The sequence below is a fragment of the Mauremys reevesii genome, linkage group 2, assembly GCF_016161935.1.
Source record: "Mauremys reevesii isolate NIE-2019 linkage group 2, ASM1616193v1, whole genome shotgun sequence".
Classification (NCBI taxonomy): domain Eukaryota; kingdom Metazoa; phylum Chordata; order Testudines; family Geoemydidae; genus Mauremys; species Mauremys reevesii.
Window position 1 is genome coordinate 55,289,884 of NC_052624.1, and position 23,410 is coordinate 55,313,293.

Consider the following 23,410-nt stretch of genomic DNA (forward strand, 5'->3'; position numbering starts at 1 on the left):
CGTACTCTATGCACATGGAATTGGAGAGACCTCCTTCATCAGGCCTATCCTAATTCCTACTCACCTCTCCCCTGTGTACACTACCTTATTTATGGGAGACCCAAGTATAAAAACCAAAGAAAGGCTTGATTCTACATTCTAATACTGTACATGAAATCTATTGGTTTGACTTTCAGGAAATGGCCTACTACTCATTTTTGTACAAACGCTGCAGCTCATTTTTATGAGACAGAATGAGAAGCAATGCAGATCAGAAGGCAATTTCAAGCCCTAAAGCTGATAAACTCTTGAACAATGGAGTTGCACCTGTTGATAAAATGACAAACTTCAGAGAAACTTTCAGCTGGTCCCCGGAGCCTTCTTTAATGGTTCCAGAAGGAGCCCTAAACCTGCTCTTCCACAAGACAGAATACAGCAGAAGAATTTACAAATTATTTTATTATCCTTGTTCCACTCACTAAACACACACTGTATCCAGAAGTATAGTCAAGCCATCATGAGCTGCTATTTAAAGTGGTCACTATCACCAACTAAATAACTGACAGCAATTATTACACATTGGTATGACCTATGCTGCCACACAGGGATATAAGACCCCACTATGTCCCTGCATGGCCTCCCCCACTGGGTGCAGAAGAGTACGGAGGGGCTCTGCAATACAGTATTTCCCCAGCCACACAAACAGGAAGTGGAAGTGAAAGGGCATAGCCTTGACTCCATTCCTCAAATGCTCTGGCAAGCCCAGATGAGCCAACTCTCTGAAATAGTAATCTCCTAGTGATATGGGCAGCTTACTACCTCCAGGAGCAAAGGGGCAGTAAGAAAGGAACCAAGCCATATGCATCGAACACATGCCTAAGTGCAGGGCTTGGACAATTTACCTGGCACCACTATTCCAAAGGCTAAGCCTATTAGTCAGGAGTGAAAACTCTCTCTGAGGCCACTCCACTTTTTCCTAAAGGCCACATTCCCTTCTATTTAAAAGAATAAAAGAGTTTTGTGGGTGTGTTTTTTTGGGGGGCGGGGGGTGCAAGAGGGTAGGAGACTGAATTGTAACATACTGTTCATTTACTTTCCACTTAATAAATGTTAAAAGGATGTAACTTCCTTCTAAGGCTGACTGAATAGCAGGAAAAAATGTCAAAAACATTGTTCAACCATTTTTCCACTAACTGTCTAATTAGTTATTTGCTGAGTAGTATTTTACCAGCCATGTCAATTTAAAAACTTGATTCATGAGGCACATACATTGTCAATATGGCATCAGGCTCTAGGAAGTTAGTGGAGAGATGCTATGGTGCTGTGTACTTCCTCAGGTGCAGAGCAGTGGAGCTCCTCTCCTGTACATATGTGAAGTTCCACAAGGGGAGAAAAGGAGGTGGTCACTTCACAGCAACTTAGGAGGTGCTCAGAAGCTTTGCTCCTCTCCTGCAAGGAACAACTGGCTGGCAGTTGGAGGCAGGTTTGAAAGCTCGAAGCCTCTGGTAATTGGCTGAGCCTTAATCAGTGGGCGGGGCATTCACTCAGGCCAGGGCTTTATAAAGCCGCGACCAGGAGCTTTGTGAACAGGGGCTGCTAACAGGAAAACCTATAAACCGAACCACATTCCAAAACTACTTTCCACCCTTTCACTAACTAGGAGACAATGCCACATTCCAAAACTACTAAACCACCCTTTCACTAACTAGGAGACAATGCAGGCAGAAACCCAGCAGCAGAGTGGGGGCTATCCAGTTTATTGCACTGACTGTCGCATGTATGATTACCTGCCCTGTGGGCGGGTGGCGTATGTGTGCAGTCAGTGCAAGGAGCTCCTGGCCCTCAGAGACCATGTACGGACTTTGGAGGCCAGGGTGGCGGAACTGGAGGAGCTGAGAGAGGCATGTTGATCAGGCTTTCCGGGACACTGTAGAATTGTCCCACCTCCGCTTAGACAGCTCCTGTGCTGTTGAGGAGGAAGAAGGGCCCAGGGAAGTAGAGCAGTCAATGGGAGCAGAGGGAAACCTTCCCGTAGTTGGGACCCTCCTTCCAGATGGTGCTGGGGTTGCCTCTCGCACTGAGGTTGCCTCTCAACTCCAGTTTCTAGGAAAAGGCAGGTGTTAGTAATGGGAGATTCGATTATTAGAAATGTAGATAGCTGGGTCTGTGATGACCGGGAGAACAGTATGGTGACTTGCCTGCCTGGTGCGAAGGTTGCGGTTGCGGTTGCAGTCTTCACGGCTGAGGATGTTAAGGAGATTCCCAAACCTGAGCTGGCTTTTGTAGGTGACAAATCTGAGGAACTGTCACAGATTGAAGTGTCACTAGAGGAGGTTTTGGAATTAATTGATAAACTCAAATTAACAAGTCACCGGGACCAGATAGCATTCACCCAAGAGTTCTGAAAGAACTCAAATGTGAAGTTGCGGAACTATTAACCAAGGTTTGTAACCTGTCCTTTATACCCAATGACTGGAAGTTAGCTAATGTAACGCCAATATTTAAAAAGGGCTCTAGGGGTGATCCTGGCAATTACAGACCGGTAAGTCTAATGTCAAATTAGTTGAAACAATAGTAAAGAATAAAATTGTCAGACACATAGAAAAACAAACTCTTGAGCAATAGTCAACATGGTTTCTGTAAAGGGAAATCGTGTCTTACTAATCTATTAGAGTTCTTTGAAGGTCAACAAACATGTGGACAAGGGGATCTGGACATAGTGTACTTAGATTTCAGAAAGCCTTTGACAAGGTCCTCACCAAAGGCTCTTACGTAAATTAAGCTGTCATGGGATAAAAGGAAAGGTCCTTTCATGGATTGAGAACTGGTTAAAGGACAGGGAACAAAGGGTAGGAATTAATGGTAAATTCTCAGAATGGAGAGGGGTAACTAGTGGTGTTCCCCAAGGGTCAGTCCTAGGATCAATCCTATTCAATTTATTCATAAATGATCTGGAGAAAGGGGTAAACAGTGAGGTGGCAAAGTTTGCAGATGATACTAAACTACTCAAGATAGTTAAGACCAAAGCAGATTGTGAAGAACTTCAGAAAGATCTCACAAAACTAAGTGATTGGGCAACAAAATGGCAAATGAAATTTAATGTGGATAAATGTAAAGTAATGCACATTGGAAAAAATAACCCCAACTATACATACAACATGATGGGGGCTAATTTAGCTACAACGAGTCAGGAAAAGGTCTTGGAGTTATCGTGGATAGTTCTCTGAAGAGAGTGTGCAGAGGCGGTCAAAAAGCAAACAGGATGTTAGGAATCATTAAAGGGATAGAGAATAAGACTGAGAAAATATTATTGCCCTTATATAAATCCATGGTACGCCCACATCTCGAATACTGTGTACAGATGTGGTCTCCTCACCTCAAAAAAGATATTCTAGCACTAGAAAAGGTTCAGAAAAGAGCAACTAAAATGATTAGGGGTTTAGAGAGGGTCCCATATGAGGAAAGATTAAAGAGGCTAGGACTCTTCAGCTTGGAAAAGAGGAGACTAAGGGGGGACATGATAGAGGTATATAAAATCATGAGTGATGTTGAGAAAGTGGATAAGGAAAAGTTATTTACTTATTCCCATAATACAAGAACTAGGGGTCACCAAATGAAATTAATAGGCAGCAGGTTTAAAACAAATAAAAGGAAGTTCTTCTTCACGCAGCGCACAGTCAACTTGTGAAACTCCTTACCTGAGGAGGTTGTGAAGGCTAGGACTATAACAATGTTTAAAAGGGGACTGGATAAATTCATGGTGGCTAAGTCCATAAATGGCTATTAGCCAGGATGGGTAAGAATGGTGTCCCTAGCCTCTGTTCGTCAGAGGATGGAGATGGATGGCAGGAGAGAGATCACTTGATCATTGCCTGTTAGGTTCACTCCCTCAGGGGCACCTGGCATTGGCCACTGTCGGTAGACAGATACTGGGCTAGATGGACCTTTGGTCTGACCCGGTACGGCCTTTCTTATGTTCTTATGTTCTTAACAATCTTTTTGCACCTTGGGCCTGACAGAAAACCAACTGAGGTTAATTAAGACTCTTTACATACAATGTATGCAGTAGAAGTTCCCACAGACCTGGGCTCCTTGAGTGATGTGTGAGTAGGCTCCCTACATGAATACTATCCAACAAGGTATTGAGATCCAACTTTTTCCACTGCCTATATATAAAGCAACAATTGTCATCAAGCATTTTATTAAGCATATAATTTTCCCAAAAATCCTAGTTTTTTCAGTGTGTCACGGTGGCCGCTGCTGAAAATTCATCCCTCAGCATACGTTTGTCCTTCAATTGATTCAACTTGTTCTCTGACAAATTCATCTTATCTTCAGACTCTTGCTAATTATGAACAGAAGGATCTTTTTCTTTGAAGACTATTGAAAACTACAGTTATTCATTAAATTAATTACAGTCCACCTTCCAATTCTGAGAATGAACCTTCTACTTTGAGTTACAGAAGGGATGAAAATCAGGTTTATAATCAAATCTAGTTGCAAATTTAACTACAGACAGAGGGACAAAGAGAGACTCTTTCTCACTGTAATAAGATTTTTCCAATAATAGAACTGACAGGTTTTTCCTTTTATTTTAATTTTAAACATTTTTTGGTGATACTGTTTAAAACATCGGCAATGAAATACTGCTAGGGGCTTTGGATTGCTGCCTTCTTCAGCTTCTACCATCCCCAGCTTTTATTGGCAATGAAGAATTTGTTTCTAGAAACGTATCATTTTACTTATAAATTGCCCCCAAAAACATAAATGGATTTAATTTGTTACAAAGCTACATAGTGAAGGGATTGTTTCAGAGAATTAATTTATTAAGACATAATTTATTATTTTTGGATAAGCTGAACATTTTGAATCCTACAGGCAAATAACAAACTGATTAGTAAATGTAATAAAGTAATTTATTTGTCTGACAAGTAGAATTAAGGAGTGCAATCCCCTATTTGATCAATTGCCATTTTAAGAACATTAAAACTTCATGCAATTACACTATCTATATGGTATGCAGATGAACAACAGTGTAGTATTATCCTTATTGCATTACTGATTTAATGTTTCTGCCAGATTTTGTATCAGAAAAGCTTTTACACATAATGTAAGAGGAAATAATTACATCTGTTATGAAACACTGAGGAGTTGACTCCTGTAGATATGGTAAGAACGTGATTACAAGAGAGAACAGGAGAGGGTAACTTCTCTCTGATATTCTGAAACTAGGACAATTTTGAGATGGAGAATCCATCACTGTCCAGTGATTTCCTCAAAATGAAGTGTAGCTGTTCAAGGAAGATAACTTCCCACCCCATTCCCAACTAGGAGAGTTTGCCAACTTCTATTACAAAGGCTTCTGTTACACAATTTGAAGGTCCTTTCAGGTCCTCAGATGCTTCTATGCTGACAGGTAGCAAGGGAAGCCAAGAGTTTCTTCGGTCAAATTCTCTGCTGGCATAACTCGACTGAGTTAAGTGAAGCTATGCCAGTAGAGCAAGTAGCTGTTTTATCATTTGTTCCTGGTCAGGAGGCATATATTTAGAAACATACAGAAATTAAATACACCTCTACCCCGATATAACGCTGTCCTCGGGAGCCAAAAAAGCTTAACACGTTATAGGTGAAACTGCGTTATATCGAACTTGCTTTGATCTGCCGGAGTGCGCAGCCCCGCCTCCCTGGAGCACTGCTTTACCGCGTTATATCCGAGTTCATGCTATATCGGGTCACGTTATATCGGGGTAGAGGTGTATATGAAAGTGGGCCAAAACAACTCCTCTTCCTTGCTGCTCCAAACAAAGAACATAAGAACAGCTATACTGGGTCAGACCAAAGGTCCATCTAGCCCAGTAACCTGTCTTCTGATAGTGGCCAATGCCAGGTGCCCCATGCCAGGTGCCCCAGAAGGAAAGAACAGCACAGCAAGTGATCCACACGCTGTTGCCGATTTCCAGTTTCTGACAAACATCCCTGCCCATCCTGGCTAATAGCCATTGATGGACTTAACCGCCATGAATTTATCTAGTTATTTTGTTATAGTCTTGGCCTTCACAACATCCTCTGGCAAAGAGTTCCATAGGTTAACTGTGTGTTATGTGAAAATATACTTCCTTTTGTTTCTTTTAAACCTGCTGCCTATTAAAAGACACTAGACAGCCAAGGAGCGAATTATAAATACCTAAAATAGCTTGGATATACATTAGAAAAGGAAGACTATGTCAGACACGGGAAACAGATTATTACATGGGCTAGCCCAGAGCAGTAGCAAATTGGGGATTGGTTATCTCCTGTCAGGGGATGATCAGACAAACCAGGTCACATTGACTGGTGAAGAAAACGTTTATAAAGGTTGCCTTTGTCCTGTACCCAACTTATTTGGAATAATTATGCAGCTAGATTCTATAATCACCCTAGAAAAAAAATCAGTGAGGAAAAAAAAATCATTCACTGGATTACAAACATAATATTACTCAGTTGCAGTTGAAGTGTCTGAGTTTATGTCCTTTAGCATTAAGTGGGAATTTAAACATTCAAAACAGTAAGAGTATGAGAGATGACAGGACAGAATAGATCCAAAAATATCCTTCAGATAAGTAAACACAAACACATTTAGAAAACAAAAATGCTAGTCTCATTGCGACATCAATCTTATCTGAAAGTTCACATCAACATAAATAATCTCATGCTTCTATCACTATTAGAAAGAACCTTATGTTAAAATAGCAGATTTACAAAAACACTATATTAATTATGTGATCAGGGTCTGAATAATCATTGATGCTCATTTTAAAAGACATTTTAATTTATAATGGAAAATTATTTTTCAGGAAGAAAAGGAGAATTTACCATGAAAGGACCCCTGTGATGAATCACTTCATTTGGTGGTTAAAGCTCATTTAAAGGGATCAGACTCTCCAGAACAAAGACTGAGACATATTTTCCACTATATTCTAACACACATTTGCCTCCTTCCCCCTAAAATTGTTACAGAAGACTATTTTTCCACTTAAATTTTGACACGTGCAAGGTGGCCAGCAAGCAATATTTTCCCAAGTTTGAGATGATTAGGAAAATTATGTTGAGATATGGGACTCAAGAACAAAGTGACAATCATATTTGGAAAGTTCTACTGCTTTTTGTCATCACCTATCTCAAAAATGGCTTGTGTTAGAAATTTCAAATTAGATACATTTGAAAGACCTTGGAAGCTCTAATGGACAGGAACATTTCTGGAAATATATTTACTAGCAAATCAGGTAAGCCAGCTGGAATGTAAGGTTCCAGCAGACTTTAAAAGTCCCCAAATAATTGGAGCAGCTCCTGAACTGTCACTAAAGCAAAAGTAGTAGAGTCTGTTTCATTTCTTACTAATGAAGACCATTGACCAAAGTATAAGACAATTGCTATGGAACTCTATGTATTTGGATTTATAATCATAAATATTCTTGGGAAGCCCTTACATCATGTAATGTTCATAATACATATTTTAACATTTGGCTCATCCCACTCCTACAAGTTAAGAAATGTCACAACTCACTCCTGCCGTACACTATAGTTCCAAATACAGCTACTGCTTCATGACTTCTTCTCCTTTACCCCACTCCACAAAGTGGACAGGCACCAGGGGAATTTTATTCCCAATATACTCCTGCCACTCTAGTATCTAAGTGCCTCAGAGTCATAAACAGATTTTATCCTCATAACAGCCCTTTAAGATCGGAAAGTTATCATTTCCTGTTGTACTCATGAGGAACTGAGGCATGGGGTTGATTTTCCCAAGGAAGTGTGTGGTAAAATCAGGAACTGAACACAGATCTCCAGAGTCCCAGTTCAATACCCTACCTACTACACCAACCTTCCCACCTGCGGCAGTGCTGTCAATGCCCTTGCCCTACTACCTGAGTCAACACAGTTTTCATCAATTACTTCCTGAGGAAATGAAGTCTCAGTAAGGGGAAGTCTCTAAGATCTTTGTGGAAACTCCAAAAAAAATGACCCTCTCTTTGTGAGAATCTGAGACATTGCCATTTCCACGTCACTGAGTCTGACGCATTAGGCCTCATCCTCTTTTCAGCAGTAGCCTTGTCTCAGTGGAAAAGACAGAAACATACTGATGCTGCTGACCTTCTACTGTAATGTTCCCTGAAGGGAACAGGTTGAACATACGACAGTTTTGTCTTCAGCCACCAGAATGGGGAGGGCTGCTAGCAATAAAACTTTACAACTTCCCAAGCTGGGTGTAGGAATCTAAAATATCACATGCACCCAACTCATGAAGTATATGCTTTCCTGTGTTGATGGGACTTGATCCCAGCAGTGGAGAAAGAAAAGGAAAGTAATCAGGGTCAAGAAAATTAAGAATAATAGAATATATGATTTTCATAAATTTACAAAATTTCTATTCTGTCTCATGCACAATTTAGATACTGTAGGATTTAAACATTTGGGTTTCTGTTTTGTTTAACCTGAACTCTGAATTTCTTAGGTGAGTGATTTTTTAAAATTATATTCTTGTAACAACTGTATTATTATATTATTTAAAACCATTAAGTTACTGATATTTATTCTTCTCAACTTCAGTTCAAGACTTTTTTTGCCTATACAATATACAAATATTTAGAATTTTACACTATAATCCTGCAATCTGTTATGCATGTGAGGTTAGTGAGGCTCCACCTGAATACAGCAGTCTACCCATGTGCAATGAGTTGCAGGTCTAGGACCTTAATTTGGTAAAGAAAAAGTCCTGATCCTGCTAAGTGCTGAAATCAATGGCAGTTGAGATCACTGAGCACCTCTCAGAATCAGTGATCAAAAGAATAAAGCAATGACCCAAGATGGTTAAATATAGCGGTATGTAAACATGCATTTTGATTTCCCCCAAGTGTAACACTTAAACCACAGAACATGTAAAATCAGTTATTTCAGAAGGTTACACTATGCTAATAATCCCATATTAAAGTAAATGGTACACAAGTGAAACAAATCATAGCAACGTATGCAGGGGCACACACCCTCACAGTGACAGAAAGGAGACTAACAAGCTCCTCTGGGCCTGTTCAATTCCAATGAGGAGCACCTGAAAGGCTGGTGGGGACTTGAGGGGCTTCAAGGGAAAAGCTGCCACAGAAAGGAGTGGTGAACAGGAAGAGGCTACCCTACCTTAGATAGATTTGCTGAAAGGAAGATAGCAACAATCCTCTCTACTCCCGAAGCTGCAAGACCCCGCCACAGAGCAGTACACCCCATAAGGAGAGGCTGGAGGTAGACCCCATTTAGACTAAGATCAAAGGATAGATGCAAGAAGACTGCATGAGTTCCAAGCTACCCTTACCGCTGTTTACTTTCCCATCAACTCCCCTCTCCCATAAGGGAAGAGATGGGAGAAGATTCTTCTTTTGTTTGTTTGCGCCAAGAACCCGCTTGGGGGAAGGACAAAAAGACGGCATAAAGACCTGAAATGGAGCCTGGAGGGGACTTGAGGGGACCCCAGCCCCCCCAAACAAGTGGTAATAAAATGTGTTCACAGGTAGAACTTTATGTAGCAATGCGGAAAATATAGAACTTAAATACTTTTCAGATGCATAATTGAATATAAGTTTTACTATATGACTGCTGAATAATGATGTTAGGAGTTTCCTTAAAAATACAAAGCCAAGTCCTGCTCACCTTACTCACACTCCCCAATAATTCCACTGAGATTACTTACCAAATTACTGATCATTTCCTCCATGCTTTATCTGTGCATCAGTTTAAGTTCAAAGTAACTGTCATATTTTGATGCCATTTAACTGATATTTATAAGATGTCTCCTATAAATCCTAACAGCATTCAGACATATCTTGTTTTTAATTTACCAATGACTAGGGACTAGGAAAACACAGGTACTGCAAACAAAAACTGTAACAACAGCATCAGACAAAGCTCAAGACAACAAACACAAAAACCTATTTTATAATGGAAAACAATAGAAATAATGATCTCAATAACAGGCATTTCTTGGCAGTTAATGACCAGGTGTGATTAGGGCTTGCGGCTGATCATTAACTAACTGTTAGCTAACCTCTGTGCCATTTATTACTTAATGATTCCCATCAGAATAAGATTACAATTTCATTGTATCCACACAAAACAGCAAACATTGATCTACAAGACTTGTATGTAATTTGGTACAATATGTTAATGTTTAAGGGTTTTAAGGAAATCAAGTCATATAATAGGAACAGTACTTTTGCCACTTACTTTGTTAAGGAATTCGCGATGAAAGGTGAGATGGAAAAGTATAATAGCAAAGCTCTTTGTTATGCCACAAAAATATTACTCTCTCTTCTAGATATCTATAAAGTATGCATCACTGGAGTATCTAGGTATTGGTCAACAGAATTTTGCATTATAAAGGCCAGCAGGATCAACCATACACAGTAAATTCTCATCAGGCTGGTAACTTCCTACCTTACAAGTTGCATATTAATTCCATATCTTAGTTATATATTATTCTGTATGGCAAATAAGGCCCTTATCCTGTAAGCACATCCACCCAAGCTGACCTGCTTACATGACTTGGATCCTGTATTTGTTCCACTTAAAATGTATGGTACTATGTTGGGTATTAATACAGTTCCTATTTTACTTTGTACCATGTAAGAGCTTTCCAGAGTTCAGTTGTTGTGCTGTACATACCCCATGTTCTTTCGCAGCCAAAACCACTTTAAGAAGAATATCTTCCTCGACAAACGGCCTCACAGCATCATGGATAATCACTACTTCTGGTTTCTGGAGTGAACAGCTGGAAAGCTTGCTCTCTGGAAAGATTTTCAGTCCATTGAAAATTGACCGGTGGCGAGTCATTCCACCTTCTACAACCGTAATTCGTTTGTGGCCATATTTTTCAATGATAGACTTCATTGTTTCAATGTTCTCTAGAGACACCACCACAACAATATCTGAGATCCAGTTTATTCTGTAAGAAATTGTAGAGATGCATAAATATTGTTTGCATGTATTCTTAAATTAAACTTTGAGTATCTGGATTAAAAATGAATAAATTATTGTAGCAAGAAACTTAATTATCAGTAAAAATTATAGCGTAATGAAGCACCTCCCAACATTTTAAAGTTGCTATACCAGTTTGCTACTTTAAGGTTCTGAACCTGAAAAAAGAGCCAGATGGGTGGACCCCTCCATCTACATGGAGCCCCAATGAAGTCAACGGGATTCTGTGCAGGAGTCTGCCCACACACAACAAATTGCAGGACTAGGGAGTAAAACTTCAGATATACCAACCAGAAATCTCCTTGTCAACCAGCCTTATCACCTAAATGAGTCCAATTCCATTCTGGGTCCCAATGACCTGTCACTTCCTTTTTAAATCTGTGTGCACTCTAACCAACAGTTAGAGTCTCACTGCTCTTAATCTCAATCTCATATCATTTGGTACACAGAATTTTGGACTATTCCAAGTTCTACTGCATGTCAGAGCACATAGAACTGAATGAGAGTCAGACAGCAAAGAGGCTCTGGACCAGTGGTCCCCAACGCGGTGCCCGCGGGTGCCATGGCGCCCACCAGGGCATCTATGTGCGCCTGCGTACTGGCCGGCGGACAAGCATCCACCAAAATGCTGCCGAAAAGCGGCGTCATCAAGAGCCGTCGCCACCAAAATGCCGCCGAAAAGCGGCATCAACAAGAGGCATCGCCACCGAAATGCCACTGATTTTCGGCAGCATTTCTGCGGTGACGCCTCTTGACGTTGCCGCTTCTCAGCAGCATTTCGTCGGATGCTTGTCCACCAGCCACGGTCCTTGGTGGCTTGTAGTCCGGCGTCCGCCACCTGGAAAAGGTTGGGGACCACTGCTCTGGACAGATGCTAGAACAGGGGTTGGCAACCTTTGGCATGTGGCTTGCCAGGGTAAGCACCCTGACGAGCCAGGCCAGTTTCTTTACCTGCCGTGTCCACAGGTTCGTCTGATCATGGCTCCCACTGGCCATGGTTCGCCGTTCCAGGCCAATGGGGGCAGCGGGAAGCAGCGCGGGCTGAGGGATGTGCTGGCCGCCGCTTCCTGCCACTCCCATAGGCCTGGGATGGCGAACCGTGGTCAGTGGGAGCTGCGATCGGCCAAACCTGTGGATGCAGCAGGTAAAGAAACCAGCCCAGCCCGGCCCACCAGGGTGCTTACCCTGGCAAGCCGCATGCCAAAGGTTGCCAACCCCTATGCTAGAAAGTGAATCATTGTCAAGATAGAGAAGGACAGTAATATGGAGGCTGCAATATGAGTCAAACAACCGTGGTAGAAGCTAGATGTTAAAACATTGTTATAATGTAGTATTGTAACAGTGGTCTGGAAATAGTGGTATTCTGCATATATAGTGGTATTCTGCACATATATTTATGTATTTCATGAACTGAGTTATTGCTGCTTTGTCCAAAACTAAAAGAGCTGATGAAGGACAGGTGAGGGGGGAGAAAGGAGGATATACCTATTTCTGGAAGGGAAAATCTATAGATGAACCCCAATTGCATGGAGTGGGCTTTGCTATAAAGAACAAGCTCATAAGGTGCCTCTCTGAGGTACCAGTTGGCATCAATGAGTGGTTTATGACACTCAGATTGAGGCTCATCAAAAATCAACAGGCAACTATTGTGAGCACCTATGCACCAACACTGGATGCTGATGAGAATGTAAAGGAAGATTTTTATTCTCAGCAGGAAACCATTTTATCAGAGACCCCTACAGAAGACAAGATCATCCTTCTGGGGGATTTCAATGCATGTGTGGGACGAGACTCACACCTGTGGAAGGGAACAATTGGGAAAGAAGGAGTTGGCAAAAGCAATTCAAATGGAATTCTGCTCATGACCAAGTGTGTTGAACATGAACTTATTATTACGAACTCTCTCTTCCGACAAAAGGAAAAGTTCAAAACATCTTGGAGACACCCACGATCAAAGCACTGGCATCTCCTTGACTACATTATAGTTCGTGCCCGAGATCATAGTTATGTACTTCTCACAAGAGCAATGACAAGTACTGATGACTGTTGCACTGATCATCGCCTTATTCGATCCACGATGAAAATTAAGATCGCTCCCAATTGCAGGCTGCAAAAGAAGCAGGTCAGGCGCAAGCTGAAGATTCAAGATTTGAAGGACCCTATTAAGCACGACCGCTTCCAAGCAGTCTTAGAAGAAAAGCTCCCATCACAGTTCCCGGAAGAAATGGTGGAACACTGGAGCCAGTTGAAAGCAGTAATCATCAATGCCTGTGAGGAAACCATAGGTTACCAAACCAGAAAATATCAGGACAGAAAATATCTGCCAAGGCAAGGGCAGAAGTCCAATGTAAAACCAGAGAACTCAAGAACAAATGGTGGACTGAGAAAGCGCAAGAACTCCAGCATCTCGCAGACATCCATAATACATGTGGTTTCTTTAGTGCCACCAAGGGTGTTTATGGGTCAATTTGCCATGATATGAATCCTCTTCAGAACCACAGTTCTGAAGGACAACGAACCATCAATTCTCACTGGAAAGAACATTTTGAAGATCTCCTTAGCCGTAATTCTATAATTGCAGATGAAGTCCTTGAGCAAATCCCTCAACGACCATTTAGGGATGAGCTCAGAGACCCTCCTTATTTGTATGAGGTACACAATGCCACCAAGTAGATGAAGAACAACAAGGCAGCAGGTATAGATGGGATCCCTGCTGAAATCTTTAAAGATGATGGACCAAAACTAATTCGGCAGCTTTACCTGCTTATCCTTAAAATCTGGATAAAGGAGATACCCAGTGAAATGAAGGATGCCCTGATTGTCACCTTCTTCAAGATTGTGGAAATTATTTTGGTATCTCCATCCTAGCTATTGCAGGCAAAGTTCTGGTGCGGATCCTTGCAACTCGCCTTCTGCCCCGTCAGAAGAAATTTTACCGGAGTTACAGAGTGGTTTCCAACCATGTTGTGGAACTGTGGATATGACCTTCACAGCACGGCAGCTGCAAGAAAAGTGTCAGGAGCAAAACGAACCACTAGACATGGATTTTATTGATTTAACTAAAGCCTTTGATTCAGTGAATCACTATGCCTTCTGGACTGTACTATCTAAGACTGGATGTCCTGATAAATACATCAATGTCCTAACATTGCTTCATGATAACATAAAAGCGACTGTTCTGAGCAGCACTGGCTTCCAGAGTGAACCTTTCAGAGTACAAACAGGAGTAAAACAGGGCTATATCATCGCTCCAACTATGTTTGCGGTTTTTATCGCCATCATTCTTTACCTAGTTGCTGGGAAGTTTACAGCTGGCATTGAAATCATTTACAGAATGGACGGAAAGCTGTTCAGGCTTAGCAGGCTGAAAGCCAAGAGTAAGATCTCCACATCTATTGTGGAACTTCAGTATGCTGATGACAACGCAATCTTTGCCCACTCTGAGAAAGATCTTCAAACTATCCTGAATGTGTTTGACGATGCTTACACATCTTGGTCTCACTCTTAATATCACGAAGACTAAAGCGCTCTATCAGCCCTCTCCAAATGAGGTATTACATACCCCATCTATCAAAATCAACGAAGTGGCACTGGAGAATGTCAATCATTTCCTCTACCTTGGAAGTCATCTTTCATCCAAGGCAGATATTGATGCAGAAATTCAATGTCGCCTGAGCTGTGCCAGTGTAGCTTTTTCTCATTTACGGCACAGGGTTTTTGAAGAGCATAACATTCGAACACCAAGCTTCTTGTTTATCAAGCCATTAGTCTCCCAACACTGTTGTATGGGTCCAAAACTTGGACAGCCTATAGACACCATTTGAAAGGCGCACCAATATTAGTGTCCTGAAAGAGGCAAAGACCACCAGTATCGAGGCAACGATCATCCATCAGCAATTCCGCTGGACAGGTCACGTTGTCCAGATGCCAGATCACCACCTCCCAAAACAGGTCCTGTTCTCTCAGCTGAAAGAAGGGTACCATAACGTGAGTGGACAATGGAAGTGTTATAAGGACTTACTGAAGGACAACCTAAAAAAGTGTAATATTGACATTGACACTTGGGAGACACATGCCCAGGATCGCTTAAAATGGAGTGAAGTCCTACGTGATGGTTCCCTGCATTTTGAACTTGCTCGCCGATAAGCTAAAGAGGACAAGATGTGCAGAAGGAAGGAGATACTGACTTCCAGTCATGGTCAACAGCTGAGCCTGAAAACATCTGCCCTCATTGCAATAGAACATGTGGTTCAAGGATTGGCCTTATTAGCCACCTGAGGACCCATAACTCCCATGGAAGATGATCATACTCAGTAACGAGTGATTGCCCATCATCATCATCATCATCAATTTACCTTTTTATAAAGCTACTTTCACAAAATGTAAAAACATTCATGTCCCATAATATTGTTTTGACCATGAAGACAATAATCTAGTGGTCCTTACCACCACCATTATATAGATAAACTTTTTTGGGGGGTGGGGTGGTTTGCTAAATCTGCTGACCCCACAAATAGCACTGTGATGGGCACAGAAAAGAACCTATCTAGATTAGATTAAAAAAATACACTAATCTGAACTGGTTGAAGTGCTGAATGAAGTAACATTATTTATATCTTGGTTATGTTCTACATATGCTCAGAAAATAAAGATTGTGTTCATGTACTGCATTTCAAAATATTTAACAGCACAGTCCAAATATATTCATAAAACTCTATGCAGGCAGTAACTTAAAAAAAAATCAGTATATCATTTCTACATGTACAACAATTATTTTTAAAAGTGGAAAAATACATGAATCTAGCCAACTGTGGAATGATTATAAAAGGCACATACTTTACTACCCGCAGTACCCATCTGGATAATAATAAGCTACAAAGCAAAGAATGGTGTATTTTCAAAATAAGATTAAAATATAGCTCTATTCTTGAACCTAATTCTGCGCACAGAAAAATAAGAGGATCACTCTAATCATCATCCAATACAGGCATCATTTAAAAAAAAGGAGGAAAGAGTTTTGGTCCTCTCTAAGGAATACCTAGCTCCAAAGCTAGGAGGTATAACACCCTCAAACTGCTGTAATGCCTGAGAAGGAATTCTCTCCAGCACCCTCCTTACACAAAAATAGGCAAACCAAAAAATAGCCCCACTGAAACTATGCAGTAACTAGGTGGTTCCAGAGAGAATTTGAGGCAGCAGGGAGAGCAGTAGCCAAAGCAACTGCCCAAGCTCTGATCTACCGCTCCCTCCTGCTGAATTTGAGCATATTCAACACAAATAACAAGTTAACGATACTTTTTGTTGGGACCATATATTTTGTCATACCTGATTCTTTGGATTGTTAAGAATGGCCATACTGGGCCAGACCAAAGGTCCATCTAGCCCAGTGTCCTGTCTTCCAACAGTGGCAATGCCAGGTGCCCCAGAGGGAATTAACAGAACAGGTAGTCATCACGTGATCCATCCCCTGTTGCCCATTCCCACCTTCTGGCAAATAGCAATTGATGGACCTATCCTCCATGAATTTATCTAGTTCTTTTTTTGAACCCTCCTATAGTCTTGGCAGAACATCCTCTGGCAAAGAGTTCCACAGGTTGACCGACTCTTGTGTGAAGAAATACTTCCTTCTGTTTGTTTTAAACCTGCTTGTTTGTTTTAAACGTGCTGCCTATTCATTTCATTTGGTGGTCCCTGGTTCTTGTGTTATGAGAAGGAGTAAATAACACTTCCTTATTTACTTTCTCCACACCAGTCATGACTTTATAGACCTTTATTATATCCCCCTTTAGTCATCTCTTTTCCAAGCTGAAAAGTCCCAGATTTATTACTCTCTCCTCGTATGGCAGCTGTTCCATACCTCTAATAATTTTTGTTGCCCTTTTCTGAATCTTTTCCAATTCTAATATATCTTTTTTGAGATGGGGTGACCAGATCTGCACACAGTATTTAAGATGTGGGCATACCATGAAATATGGTAGTTTCTTTCTTATTATCTATCCCTTTCTTAATGATTCCCAACATTCTGTTAACTTTTTTGACTGCCACTGAACACTGAGTGGATGTTTTAAGAGAACTATCCACAGTGACTCCATGATCTCTTTCCTGAGTGTTAACAGCTAATTTAGACCCCATCATTTTATACGTAAGTTAGGATTATGTTTTCCAATGTGCATTACTTTGCATGTATCAACACTGAATTTCATCTGACATTTTGTTGCCCAGTCACTCAGTTTTGAGCGATCCTTTTGTTGCTCTTCACAGTCTGCCTGGGACTTTACTATCTTGAGTAGTTTTGTATCATCTGCAAATTTTGCCACCTCACTGTTTATTTACCCCTTTTTCCAGATCATTTATGAATATGTTGAATAGGACTGGGCCCAATACAGAGCCCTGGGGACACCACTATTTACCTCTCTCCATTCTGAAAACTGACCATTTATTCATACCCTTTGTTTCCTATCTTTTAACCAGTTACCAATCCATGAGAGGACCTTCCCTCTTATCCCATAACTGCTTTACTTTGCAAAGAGCCTTTGGAGAGGGACCTTCTCAAAGGCTTTCTGAAAATCTAAATACACTATATCCACTGGATCCCTCGTGTCCACATGCTTGTTGACCCCCTCAAAGAATTCTAGTAGATTGGTGAGGCATGATCATGTTGACTCTTCCCCAACAAATTATGTTCATATATGTGTCTGACAATTTTGTTCTTTATATAGCTTCAACCAGTTTGCCCGGCACTGAAGTCAGGCTTATCGGCCTGTAATTGCTGGAGTCACCTCTGGACCCCTTTTTAAAAATTGGCGTCACATTAGCTATCCTCCACTCATTTGATATAGAAGCAGATTTAAATGATTTGTTACAGACTACAATTAGTAGTCCTGCAATTTCACATTTCTTCAGAACTCTTGGGTGAATATCATCTGGTCCTGGTGACTTATTACTGTTTAGTTTTTCAATTTGTTCCAAAACTTCCACTAATAAACCTCAATCTGGGACAGTGCCTCAGATTTATCACCTAATAAGAATGGCTCAGGTTTGGGAATCTCCCTCACATTCTCAACCGTAAAGACCAATGCAAAGAATTTATTTAGTTTCTCCGCAATGGCCTTATCATCCTTGAGTGCTCCTTTAGCATCTCGATCATCCAGTGGCCTCACTGATTGTTTAGCAGGCTTCCTGCTTCTGATGTACTTAAAAAAAAAACTGCTATTAGTTTTTGAGTCTTTGGCTAGCTGTACTCCAAATTCTTTTTTGGCCTTCCTAATTATATTTTTACACTTCATTTGCCAGAGTTTATGCTCCTTTCTATTTTCCTCAATATGATTTAACTTCCACATTTTAAAAGATTCCTTTTTGCCTCTCACAGCTTCTTTTACTTTGTTGTTTCACTTTTTTGGTTCCCTTACTCTGTTTTTTAATTTGGCATATACATTTAAGTTGAGCCTCTATTGTGGTCTTTAAAAAGTTTGCATGCAGCTTGCAGGGATTTTACTTTTGGTGCTGTACCATTTAATTTCTGTTTAACTAACCTCCTCATTTTTGTGTAGTTCCCCTTCTGAAATTAAATGCTACAGTGTTGGGCCACTGTGGTGTTTTCTCCACCACAGGGATGTTAAATTTAATTATATTATGGTCATTATTACCAAGTGGTCCAGCTATAGTCACCTCTTAGAACTGATCCTGTGCTCCACTTAGGACTAAATCAAGAATTGCCTCTCCTCTTGTGGGTTAGCTGCTCCAAGAAGCAGTCATTTAAGTTGTCAAGATACTTTATCTCTGCATCCCGTCCTGCGGTGACATGTACCTAGTCAATATGGGGATAGTTTAAATCCTCCATTATTATTGAGGTTTTTATTTTAATAGCCTCTCTAATCTCCCTGAGCATTTCACAGTCACTATCACCACCCTGGTCAGGGGGTCGGTAATATATCCCTACGTTTATATTCTTTTTATTAGAGAATGGTATTACTGTCCATATAGATTCTATGGTACAGCTTGGTTCATTTAAGATTTTTACTTCCTGTGATTCTATGCTCTTTCATATATAGTGCCACTCCCCCACCAGTATGACCTGTTCTGGCCTTCCAATATATTTTGTACCCTGGTATTACTGTGTCCCATTGATTATCCTCATTCCACCAAGTTTCTGTGATGCCTATTATATCAATATCCTCATTTAATATGAGGCACTCTAGTTCACTCATCTTATTATTTAGACTTCTAGCATTGGTATATAAGCACTTTAAAATCTTGTCACTTTTAGCTGTTTCCCATTAAATGATGTAATTGAATGATACTTTTCTTCATTTGACTGTTTCTCATCAGATCCTACCTGTATTTATCAACTACCATACTCTCCTCCTTACTAGGACACAGACAATCTCCATTAGTAGGTCCTCCCCTAAGGGACATCTCTGTCCAAACCACGTGCTCCTCCGCACCTGTCAGCTTTCCCCCAGCCCTTAGTTTAAAAACTGCTCTACAACCTTTTTAATTTTAAGTGCCAGTAATCTGGTTCCATTTTGGCTTAGGTAGAGCCCATTCTTCCTGTATGGCTCCCCCTTTCCTGAAAGTTTCCCCAGTTCCTAATAAATCTAAACCCCTCCTCCCTAGACCACCATCTCATCCACGCATTGAGACCCTGCAGTTCTGCTTGTCTAACTGGCCCTGCATGTGGAACTGGAAGCATTTCAGAGAATACTACCATGGTGGTCCTGGACATCAATCTCTTACCTAGCAGACTAAAGTTGGCCTACAGGACATCTCTCCTATCCTTCCCTAAGTCACTGGTACCTACATATACCACGGCCACCAGCTCCTCCCCAGTACTATACATAAGTCTATCTAGATGTCTCGAGAGATCTGCAACCTTTGTTAAATGTGCAATCTTAACATTGTAATAGCATAAGAGTTTTGTACTGAAAAATCAGACATGATCCTCGGCACCAAGCCCCCTTTGCTCAGACTGACAGCTGAGGATTCTCTTATTACAATACCACCCACCCCACCCTTTGGGCATAAGGGGTTCACTGGAGGCAGAGGCAAAGCACAAGTGCTCTGGTTAATCCTCAGTAGGCTAGTGTCGTATAGCGAAACCCCTAGACTCAGTGCTGAAAGTACTCTGAAAAAAAGTGGGAAGGCTTATCATAACACCAGCTGAAAATTTTCATGCACTTAATACAGACATTTCACAATTTCTTTTATATAACTATTACATAATTACATGCAACTTAACTCATTATGGCCTGGTCTACACTAGGACTTTAAGTCGAATTTAGCAGCGTTAATTCGAACTAACTGGTCAACCGTCCACACCAGGAAGCCATTTAATTCGAACTAGAGGGCTCTTTAGTTCGAATTTGGTACTCCACCCCGGCAGGTGGAGTAGCGCTAAATTCGACATGGCTAGCTCGAATTAGGCTAGGTGTGGATGCTAATCGAACTTAGTAGCTCCGGGAGCTATCCCACACTGCACCACTCTGTTGACGCTCTGGACAGCAGTCCGAGCTTCGATGCTCTGACCAGCCACACAGGAAATGACCCGGGAAAATTTGAATTCCTTTTCCTTTCTGGACAGTTAGAATCTCATTTTGTGGTTGGACATCGGGGCAAGCTCAGCAGCACCGGCAGCAATGCAGAGCTCTCCAGCAGAGGAGTCCGGGCAATCCAAGAATAGAAAGAGGAACCCGGCATAAACTGACCGGGAACTCTTCGATCTGATCGGTGTGTGGGGCGAGGAGTCTGTGCTTTCGGAGCTGCGCTCCAAAGCATGGAATGCAAAGACCTACGAGAAGGTCTCCAAAGCAATGATACAGAGAGAGGATTCAGCCAGGATGCAACGCAGTTCCGCGTGAAAATCAAGGACCCCAGACAAGGCTACGAAAAAATCAAAGCGGCAAACGGACGCTACAGAGCCTGCCACCAGTGGCCCACCAGTGACCATGGACTCTGATGATGGGACAGTGTCAACGGACAGTTCCTCGACGATGTTCACGGACGGGGAAGATGAGGAAGGGTTTGTGGAGGACGAGGCAGGCGACAGCGCTTACAACGCTGGTTTCCCGGAGAGCCAGGATCTCTTCATCACCGTCACGGAGATCCCCTACCAACCCTCCCCGGCCATGAACCCGGATCCTGAATCAGGGGAAGGAGCAGTCGGTAAGTGCTTTAACCATGTTAACTTTTATTATTAATGTAACATGAATCTTAAGTGTGTGAAAAGGAGGTCTCTCTATATATGGGGATAGAACAGAAATCCTCCAGGGAGATCTCCACGAAGCTCTCCTGGGGTTACTCGAAAAGCATCAGCAGGAGGTTCCTGGGGAGAGCTGCCTTATTGGGTGCTCCGTGGTAGCACACTTTTCCGCGCGAGGCTTTCATTAATTACTCATGGAGCACTGCCTCCCCGAGCACGGCTGCATCAGGCCCTGGTTCGTGCTAGCTTTCACACAGCATGCGCTCTCTATCTCCTTCAGTGACCGTCCTCAGGGCGATCTCGCTCGGAGACTCCTGCATCTATTTAGGGTAATTACTGTAATTTTACGCCTGGTCCAAAGTATGTTTAAAAAATCTCCAGACAGACGGCATAGCAGAGACTCAGCACGCAGCTGCGTGACGAGCGTAACGGAAAGCCAAAGAATATCATGGACGCTCATGGAGGGAGGGGGGAATGAGGACGCAAGGTATCCCACAGTTCCTGCTGTCTCTGCTAAGCATTTGCATTCTTGGCTGAGCTCCAAATGCTTCTAGGGTCTAACACAGTGTCCGCGGTGGCTCAGGGCATAGTTCGGCAATTTACGCACCCCCCCCCCACCCCCAGAAGTGAAAGGGGAAATGGTCCTGTGTTGACTCTGTTACATGTCACCGTATCCGTAATGAATGCTGCAGATACATGCGATGCTGCAGCACTGAACAACGACATCCTCACTCCCCCCCCGCCATGGGTGGCTGACGGTGCAGTACGACTGATATCCATCGTCATCCTCGGCCCATTGGCACATGGGGCAGTGCAAAAGGACTGGTAACCATGCGTACTAGCATCGGTCAGGTCGATCAAGGGCGCCTGGCCCTAATTTTTCCTGGTAGATGGTGCAGTATGGCTGGTAACTGTCCTCATCATAGCAACAGGGGGCTGAGCTTCATCAGCCCGCACCCTTCATGTGTAAAGAAAAGATTCAATTGCCCCTGGACTAGCAGCAGGATGATGGTCTCCTTCATCCACAGTAATTAATGTCCTGCCTGGACTATCATTGCAGCTGGAGGCTTCCTTCCACTCATTTCTCACAAACAAGTCCCTGTGTCTTATTCCTGCACTCTTTATGACTTCATCACACAAGTGGTGGGACAATGGTATGGTAGCCCAGGAAGGCTGCGGGAAGGCCGGAATGAGCAGGTGGGGTTGTTTCAGGATCACCCACTGTGAATAGCATACAGCTCAAAATGTATGTATTATCGGACACAGAGCAGCTGTGCTCTCTGGTTCTATGATACAGTGGTTCTCTAGTACACTTGCCCATATTCTAGGCAGGACTGATTCTATTTTTAGATACCAAAAAGGAGGGATTGACTCAGGGAGTCATTCCCAATTTAACTGCGCCCCTGGCTGATCGGCCAGGGGCACTTATGACAGCACCACATGGTGCAGTGCAAAAGGACAGGTAACCATGAGCATCTTATTACCATCTTCTTACCAATTCATGGTATGGTGGACGGTGCAGTATGCCTGGTAACCATCCCTGCTGTCATGCAAAAGCAAAAGCATGCTGCTGTGTAGCGCTGCTGGCCCGCCTCTGTCAGCGGCATCTAGTACACATACGGTGACATACACAAAAGGCAAAACAGGGTCCATGGTTGCCACGCTATGGCGTGTGCAAGGGCAATTCCGGGAAAAGGGGCTCGATAAGATTGTCTGCCGTTGCTTTCCCAGAGGAAGGACTGAATCGCGACATTTACCCAGAATTCATCGCGAAAATGATTTGTGCCCCACCAGGCACAGGGGTCTCAACACAGAATTCACAGAGACAGCCTAGACTCAGTTATTTGTTCGCAAAAATGTATCTTTGCAAGGAATTCACTCGCTGTTTCCCATCTCACAGCTTCCACTGTCTCCAGACCTGCCACAGCATCCACCTCGCAGAGGCTGGCAAAGATTAGGCGGAGAAAGAAAAAGACAAGGGACAAGATAATCGATGAACGTATGGGCTGCTACCTAGCCAAGGCAGACCAGCAGAGCCAGTGGAGGGAGACCGTCTCTCAGTACCAGCGATCACACAGTGAACGGGAGGAGAGGTGGCATGAGGAACACAATCAGGCGACTCAAACGCTGCTTGGACTAGTGAGGGAGCAAACGGACACGCTCCGGCGCCTTGTGGATGTTCTGCAGAACCGCAGGAGGACAGAGCCCCCCTGCAGTGTATCTTCAACCGCCCTC

The 23,410-nt window shown here is 42.4% G+C and overlaps 1 protein-coding gene and 1 long non-coding RNA gene across 19 annotated transcripts in view; one reads left to right on the plus strand and one right to left on the minus strand.

Moving 5' to 3' along the window:
- Positions 1 to 10,800, plus strand: part of LOC120397864 — a 50,322-nt gene extending 39,522 nt beyond the window's left edge. For 3 of the 5 annotated variants that reach the window (XR_005594047.1, XR_005594046.1, XR_005594049.1), the window contains one exon: positions 6,813 to 8,395. This is a non-coding gene — a long non-coding RNA (uncharacterized LOC120397864). The other 2 variants (XR_005594050.1, XR_005594048.1) reach the window with 2 other exon arrangements.
- The window catches only part of CRPPA (CDP-L-ribitol pyrophosphorylase A), a 179,609-nt gene that overhangs the window by 144,676 nt on the left and 11,523 nt on the right, over positions 1 to 23,410 (minus strand). For all 14 annotated transcript variants that reach the window (XR_005594041.1, XR_005594039.1, XM_039524446.1 and 11 more), the window contains exon 2: positions 10,666 to 10,945. Coding sequence is in view for 12 of the 14 variants with exons in the window: in XM_039524446.1 (XP_039380380.1) it covers positions 10,666 to 10,945 (280 nt within the window). In the remaining 2 variants the exon portion in view is untranslated. The remainder of the gene's footprint in view (positions 1 to 10,665; positions 10,946 to 23,410) is intronic.